We start from the raw sequence: 17,436 nt of genomic DNA, 5'->3' as shown, positions 1-17,436 counted from the left end.
CTTGAAGTGCCTTTGTCTGGCTTTGTTATCAGGGTAATGATGACCTCATAGAATGAGTTAGAAAGTATTTATTCTTCAATTTATTGCAAAAGTTTGAAAAGGATTGATGTTAAAATTATTTAAATGGTAAGATTCACCAATGGAGCCATCTGGTCTAGGGCTTTTCTCTGTTGGGAGATTTTTGATTAGTGACTCAATCTCATTACTAGTTATAGGTCTATTCAGATATTTCTGTTACTTCATGATTCAGCATTGGTAGATTATGTGTTTCTAGTACTTTGTTCATTTAATCAGATGGATTTGTGAACAATGAATTTTGAATGAGAAAGACTTCAGGGATAGTTGCTAAGAGTTTTTGTCCTATTTTTGTACTATATTATCTAGTTAAATAGTGTCCCATGTTTTTAATCACATTTTGGTAGGCAATTTATCTTGCTTTTACTATGCAAGTTTTGGCATATCTTGAACTCACACACACACACACACACACACACAAAACGAACTAATGGATACAGAGCAAAAATTCAGATTATAAATTTCGGAGGCAACTCTAATTTCGTTAAGGAACTTGTGCTTTAAGAAGGTTTGGCAAGTCATTAGCTAGATTATATAAATTTTATCGGGACCGTTGTTTAAAGCTGTAAGACCTGCCAGGTTGGTCGTGATGCTCACATACCTTGTAAAATATAATGAAAGAATATTGTCCAAGGAGAAAGATGTGTTTAAGACGGGACAGTGGAAGAAAGGGAAAAAAGTCTGTTGAAGGTGCAAGAAGAGAACAAGTAAGTCAACGTGGGAGGAGGAAATTAAGGTTCGGGGGCCAGGAAGGAGGTCAACCCAAAGTTCGGTCATGTGATAGAAAGCAAAGGTGAACTTTGAATTGTAGGTCAGCCAAGATGTTATTAGTCCTTTCTAAGGTATCCTTAAGGAAAAGTGATTTTAAATTGTTTCTCTCTTTTAGAGTTTTCCTGTGTTTTAGGAGCCTCTTCATACAAAAAAAAAAAAAAAAAAAAAAAAAAAAAAAAAAAAAAAAAAAAAAAAAAGAAGAAGAAGAAGAAGAAGAAAGGACTATTGATATTTTGAATATTTGAACCCTTTGATTGCAAGATACCGGGCAAAAGACTATTTTATTATTACCTCAAATTTCTTGGAATTTCATGTGGAAAGGGGAATGTGGGTGTATCTGCCTTAGTGAAATTCAGTGTCTGCCACAACTCAATAAAGTACTAATGTGCTGATTTAAATATAGAGGGGCCAAAAAAAGGTATACACATATTAAGAAAGGAAAGTATATTAAAATTGTAATATTCAATATATACCGATAACAAAAGATGAATACAAGTCATGTTTGACTTCTGCAATTACAAGAGCTGCTCAACGCGGTTACCATCAGTGTCCAGACACTTCTGATTACAGCAAACTGCTGTTTGAGTAACGTTGACCAAAGTGTCCACTTGTATACATTTTTTGGCACCCCCATTGTTTTTATCTCCTCTCAATTAATTGACCTACCCATTGGAAGTATTTTGTTTGGTTAAATAAATACAGTTTGGTTAAACAAATTATAATCATAGGCAATACAAATTTATCAAGAGTTGATTTATGACTCTACCCCATTTTCAAAAACTACACTACATAGAAAGCTGTAAACAAACGTTTTTGTAATGTCACTTAAACCTTGTCACTATTCCTCATGTGCTCATTTATTAAGGGTCAGGGAGGAAATAGACAGCACAGCCTTACCTCTAAGTTGACATATGTGTATATGAGTAGACACACGTTTGTATATCTTGAATGCGACAGTTTTGAAGTTGTATTGAGATTTTGCAATTCCCATATGACGGTATTCTTTCTAGTAGCTTTCTCAACCAGTTGGCATCTACAGGATGACTGTGATAAAATATAGTTGTGAGTCAAAGCATATCTTTTTTGTTGTTGTTGTTTTTAACTCATGCAGTGATGGCTATTGTCCTAAATTGGCAGGTGAAGTGTGTTGTCCAGATGAGCCACACGGCCGGGTTTCCACTGGCATCGGCGACGCCTGCTGTGGAAGAATGCCATACTCCACCTCAGGAAACCAGATGTGCTGTGCCGGGAGGCTTCGTGACAGTCACGGCCAGCAGTGCTGCGGTGGCCAAGCCGTGAGCAGGGACCTGGAATGCTGTGGAGGAGAAGACGAGGGTCTGGTGTACAGCCGCATGCCAGGTAAAGGGCTTGGGCTACCTTCATAGATGGGGAGTATGGGGGGGCACAGTCACTAAATCTGAACTGTATCTATTGTGACAATTAGGGACATATTGTACAGCAAATATCGACATAATCTCACATTTTCATGAGTGAGTTATACTTTTCATAAAAACAAGATTGAAACTCTCCTTGAAAAGGATCATTTCCACCAGAAAACACACAAACCATGCATGCATTGGTTCTGGATCCAGAGAATATTTCTTAGCAAATTATTGATGATAGTGTGTCATGATTTTTTCAGTCCTTTATTCTCCTGTAGCTATTACTTTAACATTAATATTAATAGCAAGCATTATCATTAATTGAGTACTTACTATTTAGCAGGTACTATACAGTGTTTTCTACATCATTATCTCAATCTTTACAGTAATCTTACATGATAGATAATACTGTTATCCACATTATAAAAGTAAGGAAACTGAGGCACAGAGATAAGACACTTGCTGAAGATTACACAGCTGGTCAGATCTAGATTGTTATTTATTTATTTTTTTTGGTCATGAAATTTGGGAGCTTCTCTTTAAGAAAAGAAAACAAAATGATGATGAGACAAAATATAAAAAATAAATTTTTAGGAGGGAAAAATAAATTTCAAACATTATAAATGTAAAAAAAAAACAACCTAGCAAATCTCACTAACATAAAAATAGTATATTTTTCCCAACACGTTTAACTTATACCGTTCGATCACCTCTTCATACAACAGTGGCTTTGTATGGTAATTATCTATAGAGGAAAGAGAAAGATAATTAATTCTTTCCTGTTATATGGTTAATCAAAAATTTCCTTAAATTATTTAAAGTTTAGAAAAGTGATATTAAGCTTCACACGTCATTGTTTTAATATTATGTAAATATTTAAGGTTATTGTCAAATTTGGAGAAATGTCTACAAGGATCATTCTAAGATTTAAGGGCGTTTTCAGTTTTTTTAAGGTGATTTTCTGTGACTTGTCTTAAATATTTGTTGCATTGACAACATCATTAATTAGTTTTTCAAGATACCCTTATTGTTTGACTGAATTTGAATTTGAGTTGTATATTATCATAAATGTAACTTTCATTATAAATGAGTGAGAAGTATACATTTTTCCAATATATGTATGAGTTCTCTTTATAATTTGTGTTAGCCAATAACCAAATTGCCTGTGCCTTGTGTTTCAATACTGCATCCATTATTTTCTTTGGAGAGTTTACTAATTTTGGTATGATCTGAAATTCATTTTGTTACAATTCTCTTCTTGATGTCAGAATATTTCAGTTGATTCTATTCATTTTTTTCAGCTTTTGTTTCATATTAATTTTTCTATCTGATCTTTCTCTTTCATTAAAGCTTTCCTTTATATGCATCCAAATTAGGAGTCTGTAGTTTCTCACATTCCCCATTTTTCCAAACTGTAGCTAAAATGGAACATTCAAGCCCCACCAACTTTTTTATGGGAGTGACTGAATTCGTGTACATATAGCTACCAAGCCCAAACTAGATATTTCCCCAACTGGACTGTTCCATGGTTAGATTTCAAAAATGTCCATAGTCACTCCAATTTCAAATTTCAGTAGATATGAGGACACACATATATGACAGAGGGCCAGTTAAAGGGGCAAGAGACAATGGCCATAACAGATTGTTGTTAAATTTTATACATTTCCAAATTGTATAAAAATATCACCATGTTTGCCATGAAAGGAGCTCTTGAAGCAAAGAGCCCTGAAGCTCAAACATCGGGGTAAGAAAATCTGCCCCCGCATCTAGTAAGGTCGGAGCACTAGACCCTCTCTGAGCTTGATTTCAGAACGGCGGCATATCTTGATGGAGATGAACTATGAATTCTCTCTTGTACCTTGATAAGAATACCAGACTCTCAGTATTTTAATAGCCCTTAAATAAGTAAGAAACATTAAATTAAATTATTCATAACTAAGCTTCAATTCTCCCAGTGTGTGAAATATAACATTTCCTTCTGGAGCCAAAACAACACCTGATTACTAGTTTTCTAGTTTATCTTTGGACAGCCATCGAGTGCGATTGCGAGACATTTACTATGCTGTGAAGTTTAAGTCACACATTTGGGAATCCACCCCAAATCCATCCTATGTGTTTTTTAATCCAATCCAGCGGGGCACATCTAGAGGAAGATTTTTCATATATACGCTGTCAAACATATATACCTTGTCATTTTGTTGATTTCCATCAACTGCCCAGAAAATAGTGATCATTCATTGTTGTCCTACGTACAACAGAATTGGGTTTTAATTGGGACATTTCATGGACCCCGGGAATTTAAAATTTCCCTCACCGATGGCACAGGATACCTAGATCTGTACTATAAGGTAACAAGAAAGTTGACACAAAGACATGAAAACAAACAGAAACCAGCCTCCCAAGGTCTTCTTTGAAAATGAATGTTGTATGAAATCAGGTGACACACAGGAAGCTACTAGACACATAGACACTAGATACTAGACACTCTTTCAGAAATGTCCTTCATGGATTGTGGACTTTAGAGGTTAGCCTTCTAAAGATAACTAAAGTCCCGTTAAGGAATCCAGTCCAGGCAGCGTGTCCTAGACACTGCTTACTTGCTAAATGCTGTTCCTAGTGGTACAGGACAAAAATACAACAACAACAACCAGTAAACAAAGCCCCATGCTCATTGTTTGCCAGGTTAAGTTCTAAGTTCTGTATACATGGACAGATTTAATCCTCACAGCACCCCTGTGAGGTAAATACTGTTATTATCTCCATTTTATATGTGAGGAAGCAGAAATATTTTAACAGACACTATATAAACTTACCCCAATCACATGGCTGGTCCCTGGCTGTGTTTGTTACTTCATGTAACACTAACTATGGCTACACATGAACCTCATCATGTATAAAGGCTCGACTACAATAGGGGTTTGTTTATTTCTCACAGAATAGCACTCAGGTGTGAACCTGTCTGCAGACTAGCTCTCTTTCCCACAGTCGTCCTGACTGTTGGAGGTTCCACCATTTTCAACAGGTAATTTCTAAGGTCGTCTGGAAGTTGTCTTTATCCCTGCAGCCAGGCGGGGAAAAGAGCATGGGATAACATGTGCGGACGTTTTTCTTGGCCAGGTTTAGAGATCGCACATGTTGTTATTCACATTTCATTGACTAGAACGCAGCTCTCTGTCGACACCTAAATGCCAGGGTGGCTGGGAGATTTGCCCATGAATCTCTTGCCACCTTGACTAAGAACAAATTTTAACTCCATCCAAATGGTGATAGAGTCCGTGTTCTTAGCCTGTCTGAGCACTCTGATGCCTGGAGACGCATTGGGTACTCTCCGACCCATACCACGTCAATAGTTAGCACGTTGGAGGAGCAGGCCCAGTATAATAGAACCACCAAGCTGCAAACAGTTTCTGGATGATCAGAAAAGAAGACATTAGAAACGCTGCCCTTTAACTGCACGCCGCATGTGTGCCCGAGTTAGAAGGAGGGGTACTGTGAATGAGTGTCTGGGTCTAAGGCAGGGACCTTCAAATTGCAGGACTCCTCAGGGTCTCCAAGGCCTGTGAGGGGAGGCTGTAAGACCAAAACTGTTCTCTTAATAATACTAAACTACCAGACACCTTTTGTACTCTCATGCTCTCCTGAGTGGAGTTTTCCAGCAATTACATACCATGTGATATCACGACCCTTGAATGCAGACCAGATATGAGAATTCAGTTCCTGATACAGAAGGTGCCAAAAGAAATGTATACACATTTTAAGAAAGGAAAAATCTGTATTAAAATTGTAAGATTCAATATATACAGGTAACAAAAGATGAATTTAAGTTACGTGTATACATTTTTTTGGCACCCCCAGTGTTAAGCCAGACATTCAAGAGACTTGCAAAAATGGAAAACAATGTCATTCTTCTCACTAACATTTTTTCTTAGTTTGGAAAATATTTGTCATAAATATTTATGTTAACATGTTATATGTTATTATTTTAAAGCAATTCATAAATACATATTTCAAAAATTTATTTTAGTCTCCCACCCAGTAAATATCAGAAGACATAACCCAATAAACAGAAGCTATTCAATCCTCACATATTTACAGAAGTGGAAGGGGTCCTGAGACCAAACTTTGAGACCCATTCCTTTAAGTCATAGTAACCGTGTCTACTAGAAAATCTTGACAAATTGTTAGTTATCCTGTGCTATGATTAACCAGCTGAGTAGCTCTTCCTCCTTTAGACGCATTAGTTAAAAACAGGTCCATTAAAGACAAAGCCATGGTCATTGAGAGGGACAGGTAAAAGTCCCCCCTCCCACCCCACCCCCATCCTCGTATCATAATGCGTCAGAGTTTTAAAATAACAGCAAAGCGTCTCATTTTAGCATCTTTATTCTTCTGTTGACTTTTTTTTTTTTTTTTGTCAATTGCCATATTCCTTCATCCGGTAAATATGTATGGTGGCTATATTCAAATGAATATATACAAGATACCATTTTAGGTGCTCTGTGAGAGTAAAAATGACCAAGATTCCATTCCATTTTTATCCTTAAGAGCTTATAATTTCATCAAGACGAAAAGGAAATGTAAGGTTAAGCACAGTCTGTAAGATGATGCATGTAACTTATTTTTTAAGACAGAGAGATCACTGCAGTCAAGGTGCTGAAACTAGCTAAACCACTGGATTGGAACGTCAAACGACGAGTAGGATTTTGAGACGTGGGGATGGAAAAACGACAGGTAGCTAAAGGGCATAGCCCGAGCTAAAGTGTGAAATTAGCAATCTGCAAAGCATGTCCAAGTAGGAGCAAGCTGCTGGGTTTATTGGAGGTGTACATGGTGTGTAGGGAAATAGAGGGAGATAAATCCAAGCAGACAAAAGGATTGGAACATTATTTAGTACTCGGGAGAGAGCCAATGTGATTTAAGGAGCTCAGTTAGATTTGGGTGGCAGAGTGGATGTGAAGGAGAAAGAAAGATGAGTCAGTTAGAACACTATTGCAAAAAAAGTCCAATGTACGTGTTCTAAGAAAGAGAGTGGAGATTACTTACTGTCCACTAGGAAAATGCTTCTTTATCTTTTGGGGGGGCACCCACTCCCTTCAGGATCTTGGAACGTTACAGACCGTCACTTCAATACGAGTACACAGAATGCACACAAACATTTGACTGCAATTCCATGCCCTCTCGACGTCCATCCCGAGGCCCAGATTTCAGAATCACTTCTCTATTTACTTCAAGGTGCTATTCCATGCTACTCAAATATTTCTTAATCAAATTGTGACATTACTCAACTCCCGTGAATCCAGATTAGCTCTAGAGTCTCTCATGATATTCTGTAATTCTGCCAACCCTGGTAATCATAGTAGACCAAAGGAATGATATTTTTAAGGAGGAAAAAAAAAAAAAAAAAAAAACCTTTCCATTCTGTTGACCTTCCTGCAGGTTTCACTGAAAATAGACGTGCCACATGTCTTTTCTCTTCTCTGCTGCCGCGCCCTCCTGTCGCCCCTAATGAGTGTGACCTTAATGACCTTCCAGAGTATCCATATGGCCCTTTTTTCCCTCAACCTAGCAACACCATCCCTGCTCCACGAGGGTTTGGATTTCATAATTCTGTTCCTAAGCCTGCCCTCTCTCACTGCCTGGCATTGTGTGTCTGCCACAAGACCGGGCTGGCTCGTAAAACATCTCTTTATGTACTTTATTACTTAAACTCTTTTATTTGCCTGCAGGAGCCCTTTAACAAAATCACATTGAATTGACTTTCTCACACCAAATCAAATCTCCCCGGTCCCAGTTCAGTTGTCTTTGTCAATATGTATTTTATAAATGGAGTGAATTAACAGATGCTGTTGGAACAGAAGTGCTGGGGTAGCATTTATGTTTTTAGTGCTCTCTCTGGGCAGATGAGTTGTGTAGGCGTGTTAGACAGGTATCTCGGCATGGAAGTCATGCTCGTCATTGCAGTGGATGTGTATTCTTAGCCATTTTCTTTGCATATATTTCATCCCTCTTTATTACTCTTTTTATCCTTAGTGTTTGCTTATATGGTTTTATCCTTTCTGCCATTAGTCTTGGGTTGGATTTGATTTTATCGTTTAGTATTAAAGGATGGAAATTAAAGCTTGTCTGTCATTCCAAGAGGACAGGATTTTGTTTTTAAGCCATGACAAACTGAGTATGAAAGACCTTTGGAACTTATTGCCTTATTTCTATTATGAATGTTGACCATGCAGACTTTCATATAAAACTCTCGGTTGAAATTGTTTTGGAAAAGGATACTGAGTTTTTATGTCCTGGACTCAGACTTCAGCAGAATGCATGACTGCCGCTATTTGTTCTATCCGGTGGGGTCTGGGAGCTTTGCAAAGAGGGAAGGATAGCACGGAACTCCATCCCAGGAGGTTGTACTGAAAGAATATTTCCCAGGAAGATTTCTATGACATCATGAGTTTTTGAAAAACATAATATGGCTTCACTCATATGTGGCATATAAAACTGAAAACAACAAACAAGACCAACAAACAAAAGAATCGTAGACACAAATGGCAGTTTAGTGGTTACCAAAGGAGAAGAGGAGAGAGAGATGGTAGAAGAGGGTGAAGGGGGTCAAATAGATGGTGATGGAAAGAAAACTAACTCTGGCTGGTAAGCACACAATGTAATATATAGACAATGTACAAAGGTACACGTGAAACCTATGTAACTTTACTAACCACTGTCACCCAAATAAATTTAATAAAGATTTAATTAATAAAAATTGGGGGAGCATTTTACTGTACTTTTCTCAGTTTTGTGGTAGCTGTGAAGCCATCTACTGGTGGAGACAAGCTTGCCTTGCTTTCCTTTCATGCTCCTCCACCAATTCTGTTTGTCCTCAGAATGACTAATCACAGACCTTTTTCATTTTGCCATTCTTCTAGGCTTAAAATGTAATACCTTGGCTTACGATGTGGTCCCCATGACCAATCCCAGAGTTCCACAGTGAGCTGTCATAGTCCATACTGTGTCTTTTTACCACTGTACTAATCTCATCTCAACAGTATGATTCATAATAGTTGGTCTTTTTTAAAAAAAACACTAAGCATGTGTTTTGCACATTTAACAATTTAGAAATTCATCAGCCTTATATGTTTATACATGCTTTCAGTTTTAGCCCTGGCCATTAAATAACCATTGATAACATATTGGAAGTATTCATAACACTGTGAGTAAAAAATAAATTCCTTTCTCTACTATTTTCTCAGTTGTATCCAATACAGTGGAAGCTATCCATTGGAAATTTATGCTGCTTGTATAGGTATGCACTGGATAAATATGCTGTTTGATGTTAAACACCTGATATTTCAATGCATACTATACCACTTTATTAACACCTACATCTTGTTCAGAGAGACACTCCACCTTGGCACAAATTTAAGGAAGAGCCTCTAGAAAAATAGATCAATCCATCAGTGATCCATCACCTATTTTGTTTTTCCTTGGGCATATTTAAAATTGTGCGTGCTGTGTGTCAAAGTTCAAAAGTCAAGTGCTACATGTGATAAATTAGGTAGGGGTCAAAAGTTATTGCAATGCAGTTTCAGAAGATTGTCTGTCTCTGAATTTGCAGCTCATTCATGCTGAAGTGATGCACTATGGGAATTACTACCAAACTCTGCTCTGGAACAGCTGCTCTCCCTAAGTGAGTTAGTGCACGTCAGACATCTTTATGTCAGAATATTGCAGTGATGGATGCAGTCTTCAGAAAATGCTGCATAAAAATCTGGTGTGCCGTTCTGGCCATTAAGCGAAATTACTATTTGAATTAATGGCACTGTCACAGTTTATCTGTGCAAAGAATGAACGCTGATTAGGGTATTAAGTAATTAGCAATTTATCACACTGGAACAAGGTTGATAATAATTAAAGAAGTAATGGTTTACCAAAGAAACGGCAAAGGGAGTCACTTCTTGTTATGTGAGTGAAATCTGGGCTGAAAATTTTAATTCAGTGAAACAAAGACGGAGCTCTTCGTGAAAGAAAGCATTTTTTTTCTAGTGTAAAAACAGTTCATTATCAAAATTTTAGTTAACCTGTCAAGAGTCCCTCAGAGCGATCAGATGACTGATTAGGAATTTCGAATTAGGTCAATGTCTGCATTTTGATTTTATACTTGAAGCATGGTAAAACCATAAGGCAATTTGGGAATGGAGAGGGGGAATGCATTCTGCTCCCTATAGGGCCCGTTTTCAGATTTTGATTTTTCTTTAAAATAGAAACTCAAATTATTTTAAGAAAACTGCTAGAGAGAAAAAAAAAGACAGTGAAAAATCCAAGTTGGTATTTAAATGTCTTAATGAAGGCAGCAGAAAAATTTCCAAATGATATAAAAGTTGAAGTTGTGAATCTCTCTCTCTCTCGCGCTCTCTCTGTCTGTGATTTTTACCCATCATGATCAAGATTCAGGCTACAACGATGGCCCTGCTATGTGTATTTATTTGAGACAACTTCCTGGAAATGTTAAAACAACTGAAAATAATAACAAAGCTCCAAAGCAAACAGTTTACTTTTAAACCAATGACTTTGAGCAGTTATCACATTTAAATATGGCATGTCAAAACTCAGTTATAACCAATGTCTATATCATTAATCATAAATGCTTTTGTTTAAATAATTGGGAGATAGTTTTTAAGATGGGAAGATCAATGAGAAGGTTCTTTGAAGTCATGTGTGGATAGACATCTTTCTTAAGGCACATACCAAGCCAGTGTCTACTTTAAATGATTTTTTTTAAGTACTTAAAATTCCTTGGTCTGTTACTAGGAGCATCTTTCATAATGTAGGTGTTTGTACAAGACCGGATTAAATACTTCAGGACCCCAGGGCACTTTGAAGTTGAAGTTCTTTATGTTATTAGTGAGGACTGATAATAAATAAACAAAGTTCTAATTAAAATAAATGATTCATCACACCGTACTCCTATATAAATTGATATCAATTCTAATATGATAGCAGTGTGGGCTGGAGTATGGGCACCGTCATTTCGAGCTTAATCTGACTCTAGAGTATTGTTTATTTACTTGGGCTTTTCTGTCTGAATTTCTGTTGTATCTCTTAGGGAAGGAACTGAATGATCTAGTCGGTATCTCAGGCAGAGGTGTCTTTCCTGGAGATGCAGAGCTCCGTGATGCTCCCGGCAGGGTCTTTCTGCCACTGCCCCCCACCTCTTACCCACGTCTAGCGATGTGTCTAGGATACCGTGTAGTTTAAAATACGGTAACTGAATGGTTCACCTGAATAGTGAGCATGCTCAAGGGATGTAAATCCATCTCATGAAGAAACAGTGGTGACGGTGGCTGCTGGATTGACAAAAAGCAAATGTTGGCAGAGTACAGCCTTAGGAATAGAGACAGTAGAAATGTAATGGCGGTGTGCAATGTCAGAGGGGTAGTGGATGGGGGGAAGGGGTTGTCACTGTGTGAGGGATATACATGATAAATGTCTAACTATTACATTGTTTTGTGCACCTGAAACTAATTTAAAAAAATGTTTTAAAAAATGTTTAAAAAAAAAAAAAACACAACAAAGCCAATGACAAGTCAGGCAAAGTCTCACAAGACTCCTATTGTAGTGTCTTCAGGTCTAGAATGGTACTGCCTCTCTACTCTGTCTGGCCTCTCATCCCAGAGTGCTTGGGTGACCTTTCCTCCCCTGTGAATTTCTAGACAGTTCTTCTGAGTCCCTCTTTTTTAAGTACCTGTCCTTCTGCCAGAAGATGTTATCATCACAAAATGGGCAGGCAATTCTCATGACAGAAATCAGAGCTTTTTTTATGGAGCTTGGAGAAGCATAGCCCTTCTGAATGAATTTGGAACACTTCCTCTTGTGTGTTCTTTAGCTAATTAGTGTCTAGTGCCTTCGATAAGGAGGACCCCTCACTGCACATTTAAATCACCTTGGTTGGGGAATGCTACCTTCAGTATTATACCATTTCAGCAACTGCCTGAGTCTGACATTTTTATACCAAGCTTTATAGCACCCTCAGTTTTCTTCCCTTTTTTAAATTTCATATTCATATATAACATTTTATCGTTGCAGGGATGTTCTGTTGTGGGCAGGATTATGTGAATGTGTCACATACCATATGCTGCCCAGCTTCCAGTGGAGAGTCTAAAGCACACGTTAAAAAGAATGACCCGGTGCCAGTAAAATGCTGTGAGACTGAACTTATTCCAAAGAGCCAGAGATGCTGTAATGGAGTTGGATATAATCCTTTGAAATATGTTTGCTCTGACAAGATTTCAACTGGAATGATGATGAAGGTAATTGATAGAAAACTTCTCAGAGGCACTGATTTGACAATGGAGAGTGCGATACATTGTTCATAACTATTTTTCTAAAATAGGAATATAAAAACTCCTGTGTGCATTATTCATTTTCGCATTACATCCATATTAATACCAAATGAGTTCACTATGATTGATGTTTTTGCAATGAATTCTAAAGGAATTAATAATGATTAGCTGTTCCCCGGGAGCTCTACCCCGCACTTCAGATTCGGGCAAGACTGAAAGTCTCTGTGCCCTCAAGAGCCAGCACATGTCCTCTGGGGCCTCGTTTCATTCCACTGGATGCTTGGATGGAAACGGAGGGACATTCAGGCTTCTTCCCTGTAGGCCCGCCACCTTTTCTTTGGTACCCCACTCCTTTTCTTTGATGGAGACCTTAGATCCAGCAGATTCACTTAGCTGTTTTTACACCATATTCCTTGAGACCCAGGTGAGCAAAGGTCGCTGTCAACCCCAAAAGTGAGTAGGGGTTATACCCGGCGGGGTGTAATTATTTGTGTTTATATGCTGAGATGTTCCACATGAGGCCTCGTCATATGTGTGAGCATTACACTTGAGCAGGACTTCGGAAACTTACCATGTTGTCTCATTTTGTTTACTTGGTAATGTTTTAGTTTTCTTCGTTTCCTTGCTTTGTTTTGGCTTCCTCTGAGTTTTTCTTTTTGCTTTTTTTTCCCCTTTGTTTTTAAATCTCTTCTTTCCACTGGTGGTTGATTGAAACTCTCTGTGCCTAGGTGTCCATGAGTAGGATAATTGTGTGGCAGCGTGGCTTTTTGTCAAGGAATCACAATACCAAGAATCCTTAGCAAGTATACCTAATTGACTACCCTTAATTAGCTATCCTAGGTTGGGGTGGGATATATGCCTGGCTGCCACTGTATGAGCGATTGGGTAAGAAACAGGGCTGGAGTTCTCACTGTGCAATAAGCAGACTTTTATTTCATTTTCTCACTCTGGCACCAGACCTGTATCTTCCAGTGGACCTTCTCCATTCCTTTTAATTTCACCAATTCTTTCCTAAGCATATCTCCTTTTGGAAAACTCTGCCAAATGCAACTAGCCTCAACACACACATGCTCCTAACGTTCTAGCTCATGACCTCTTCCCTTAGAGCTGAGACCTCAGGTGGACTCGGCAGGCTTTGACCAGGCATCAACTGACCAAATTTTTCGCCATGACATGACGGAGCACCCCAACTTCCCAGACTCCCCAGTAGGTGTTTCTGTGCCACTGCTTGGTTTACCACTAAGCCAGTGCTACAGATTTGAGGGGTTTGTTGTTATCAAGGCAACACCCAACTTTGTATTGTAGCCAGGACATGCTAAGCTATGCTGAGATAAAAGCAAATGTACTCACACATGGAATGGCTCCACAGAATTCTTTTTCTTTTTAATTGTTCACATTACAATGCAGTGTGAGGTAGATAGCTCTCCTCTAAGCAACGCCCCAGGAACCGAGCCCCTTCCATCTGCTAGTGCTTCATACACAGCACTGAGGTCACAGTGGAAAGGGGGAGAGAGCAGGTGATTACATATGTATGGGCCTTTCCTGCATGCATGATGCATCCTTTCTGTACAAGAGCTACATAGACATTTCTAGTCACGTGGCTCTAGTCACGTGGTATTGCAGCTAGGCTTGAAAGTCTAGAATCCCAGAAAGAAAAGGCAAACATGGCCATCACTGAGTACGTGGCATTCTTTCTGCCACATCCGTCTATTCCCCAGCTCCCCAAAACCTTTGAGTTGTCCTGTGTGTGTTAATTCCCTCCCTGTCTCCTTCAGCTTTCTATAGTCCTTTATTGTTATGGGATGAGCTGTAAGAGGAATTGGTGATAAATAAAGGTGATCAGTTCATCATATTTAAATTGAAAGCCTACTCTGTTTTTCTGAAGCAACTTTATTTTGACTGCCCTCGCTTTGGGAGAATAATTTAACTTATTATCTGTTAAGAGAGGGGTTGAATACAGATCAATTTGAAGTAACAAAATATGCTAAATAGCAAAATGTGATGCTACCTATATAAAGAGAAGGGGGAATAGAGTTCTGAACAGTAAGGATATTGCTGTGTTTTTATATCCTGTGCTTTGGGATGAAGGAGTATTTCACTTTCTGAGATTAGAATATACTTGTACTTACCAATAACTATAAAAACCAGAGATTCATCAGAGAAAATGTTTACAAATATAGATAATGATTGTAATGACAGTTCATGAGCTACTGGGAATTTCTACAACTTGGATGAGGAATACTTTTTGTAAGTCCAACTTTCCCAACAGGACAAGAAGTGAGAATCCTCAAATATCAGGTTCTTTATTTTCTCTAAAACTCCATTAGGAACTTTAGGAAAGTGTCAAAGTAACAGCAATAAAACAACGACCACTGTTATTACCTGTCGTGTATCTATTGAGTCCCAGGCATTTTCCGGTGTTACCTCATTTCATTCCCCAACAAACCTGCATGCTAAATTTCCATTTTCTCACTGGAGAAGCAGAGGCTTTGAAAGTATAAGTGACTTGGCTCAAGGTCACAGAACTAGGAACTTGTAAAAGTGGAGTTTTGAATCCAAATCTGTGTCATTTCAAACTAAGTGTTCCTTCTAGAATACAAACTGCCTGCATTTCTTTTTATGAATTTTGAGATATCCATTCGTGAACTTGGTGGAAGAAAAATTCATTTGAAAGTTGTACAAATCGACCCCACCTATGTCTAAATGGAGTTGTAATATCCTCTCTCCCCACCCCTACCACCTGGCTCAGGAAACCAGAGACTGCAGGACTCCATGCCCAGTGCCCGTGGAAGCCACAGCACTCTGCGGCAGCTGTGACTCCAACCTCACCAGCCACAGTTGTCGTGTCATCAGAGGACCTCATGGTTCCACAGAGCAGGCGTCGATGGGTGGAATGTGCTCCTCTGCCGAAGAGACTGTTCACACGGGAAGTGTAAGCACGCTCTCCTTCACAGGTAACGGAAAGTGACCTCCTGCCCTGGCTGCAGAGGGAAAAGCTGCTGAAATGCAGGTTGATTTCACTCTGACATCACCTCCCTTCTTAACCTAGTATCAGTTAATTCCGTCACACTTTAATTACCCTTTAGTTACAGGGTATTTAAAGGCATAGTCTGGATTTGTTCAAAATTAGTAGTTTACATATTTTTTAAAGTCTAACTTTAAACAAAGATGTATGCAGTTTTAAAGTAAATCTATAAAGAAGGAAGAACAGAGACCAAAAAATAAGTTGTATGTCCTTTTGGGGCATATCCAGTTAATTGTCAGGAGAATGAATTTTCTTACTCCAAAGGTTGAAGGCAGGCTCTCAATAAATGCAAGGAATAAATGTGGCTACAGTTGAAAACAGAAAAGAGGAAGAAACCTATCTCATCATAAGATAGAGCAGTGTTATTTTGAGGATGAGGTTACCTGCTCAGTGTAGTCAGTTTCCCTTTCCTGATCACGGGTCTGGGGCTAGAGACTACTCTCCTGCAGCCTGTTGTTTCCCCAATGTGACCATCGTCTTGGGAACACCATTAATGAACATAGTAATCTCCAAGCCCCATCTTGGCCAGACTGAATTAGTCCAAAACGGTGGTTCTCAGGTTCTCATTTACTTAGGTCCCTACAGAGTTTTCTTTTTGTTCTTGAAAAACTAAGGGTGTATGTGTACACATACATCATCTAGAGTCAAATATAATACATTTAAGTGGCATAATACAAGCAAGCTAAAAAGTAAACAAAAAAACATTCTTAATAGGAGACTGAGGGTTAGATCTGCGATGAAAGTAATTTGCTGTGGTAAGAAGTGAGATTGAAACCACGCCATCTTTAAGAGTGGCAGATTTGGAAAACTCCTACTCCTGTCCCTTCCACCTGGAATGTCCTTTGTCAGCATACACTCAAGGCCTAGGTCGCGACTTGTGTCCCCTGTTCAGGCTTCCCAAGTCCAGTCCCCTCTCTCTGTGATGTTCACCATGTCTGCGTGTGTCATGTGCATTTGGACACGCGTCCCATATATCCTACTGGATACACATATCTATATGAATAGGACACATTGTTTACTTTCACCTCATGTTTGGATTTAGCACACTGTACGCAAACAAAAAATAATCATTGCAATGCATTTAATTAGGGAAAGCTTCAGGATAGGGGATAGTTTGTCTGACGCTCCAGTCTCCTCCCACTCCCAGTTACAAGTTTAAATGATAGACCCTCTGAGGGGACAAAGTCCTAGAGAGCAGTTTCCAGGCTCTCGGCCTCACATGGAAAGGTGCTGACTCAGGTAGTAGATGGCCATCAGCTGTGGCTAATTGACCATCAGCTGTAACCAGTTAGCCAATTAGCAACTGATAACTGCCGCAACTGCGTTGGTTGGTCAGTTGGTTGGTTGGCAGGCAGAGAAGCGGACAGCACATTGCTGTCATGTGGATCCAGCTGCCAGTGAGACTATAGTAGTATGACGCCCCCATCTGTGGCTCCGTGGATGTTCCTTTTTGGCCTCACCACATCCTGCGTTCTTATGTGGGGAGTGGGACAGGAGGTTCCACAGGCCACCCCACACAACAAATGGCAGAGCAAGCAGGGTGCCTCGCACGACACCCTCATTTTACAGGGATTGGGTTTCCAGCTAAGATAGTTTACTGCTTTTATCTTCCCTTTGTGTTCAAGGTCAAAATTTTGGAAGTCTTTTGAAACACATTTGCAGTAGCCCTCTTTGGAAGAGAATAGATGTTTACACCTACTGATAGGATATTATGAGGGATTTTAACATCCATATTTCAGATACTTTTGCCTGCCAGAAAATACTAGTAATGCGAAAAATAAAATTTTCTTTTCCATGAAATAATTAAGTGCTCAAGTGATGCTAAAACAAATTCCTCTGAGACCAATTTAGA

General features: G+C 38.9%; 1 protein-coding gene across 1 annotated transcript in view; it reads left to right on the top strand.

Annotated features, from left to right (window-relative positions):
• Window positions 1–17,436, top strand: part of USH2A (usherin) — a gene marked incomplete at both ends in the record, with an annotated part of 554,530 nt that overhangs the window by 426,630 nt on the left and 110,464 nt on the right. Inside the window, 3 exons of the mRNA XM_081039194.1 lie at window positions 1,984–2,205; window positions 12,303–12,526; window positions 15,309–15,513. Coding sequence (XP_080895320.1) covers window positions 1,984–2,205; window positions 12,303–12,526; window positions 15,309–15,513 — 651 coding nt within the window. The remainder of the gene's footprint in view (window positions 1–1,983; window positions 2,206–12,302; window positions 12,527–15,308; window positions 15,514–17,436) is intronic.

The sequence above is a fragment of the Rhinolophus hipposideros genome (assembly GCF_964194185.1).
Source record: "Rhinolophus hipposideros genome assembly, chromosome: 26".
Classification (NCBI taxonomy): domain Eukaryota; kingdom Metazoa; phylum Chordata; class Mammalia; order Chiroptera; family Rhinolophidae; genus Rhinolophus; species Rhinolophus hipposideros.
Note: the sequence above shows the minus strand (reverse complement) of the source record. Positions and strands in the feature narration are given on the sequence as shown.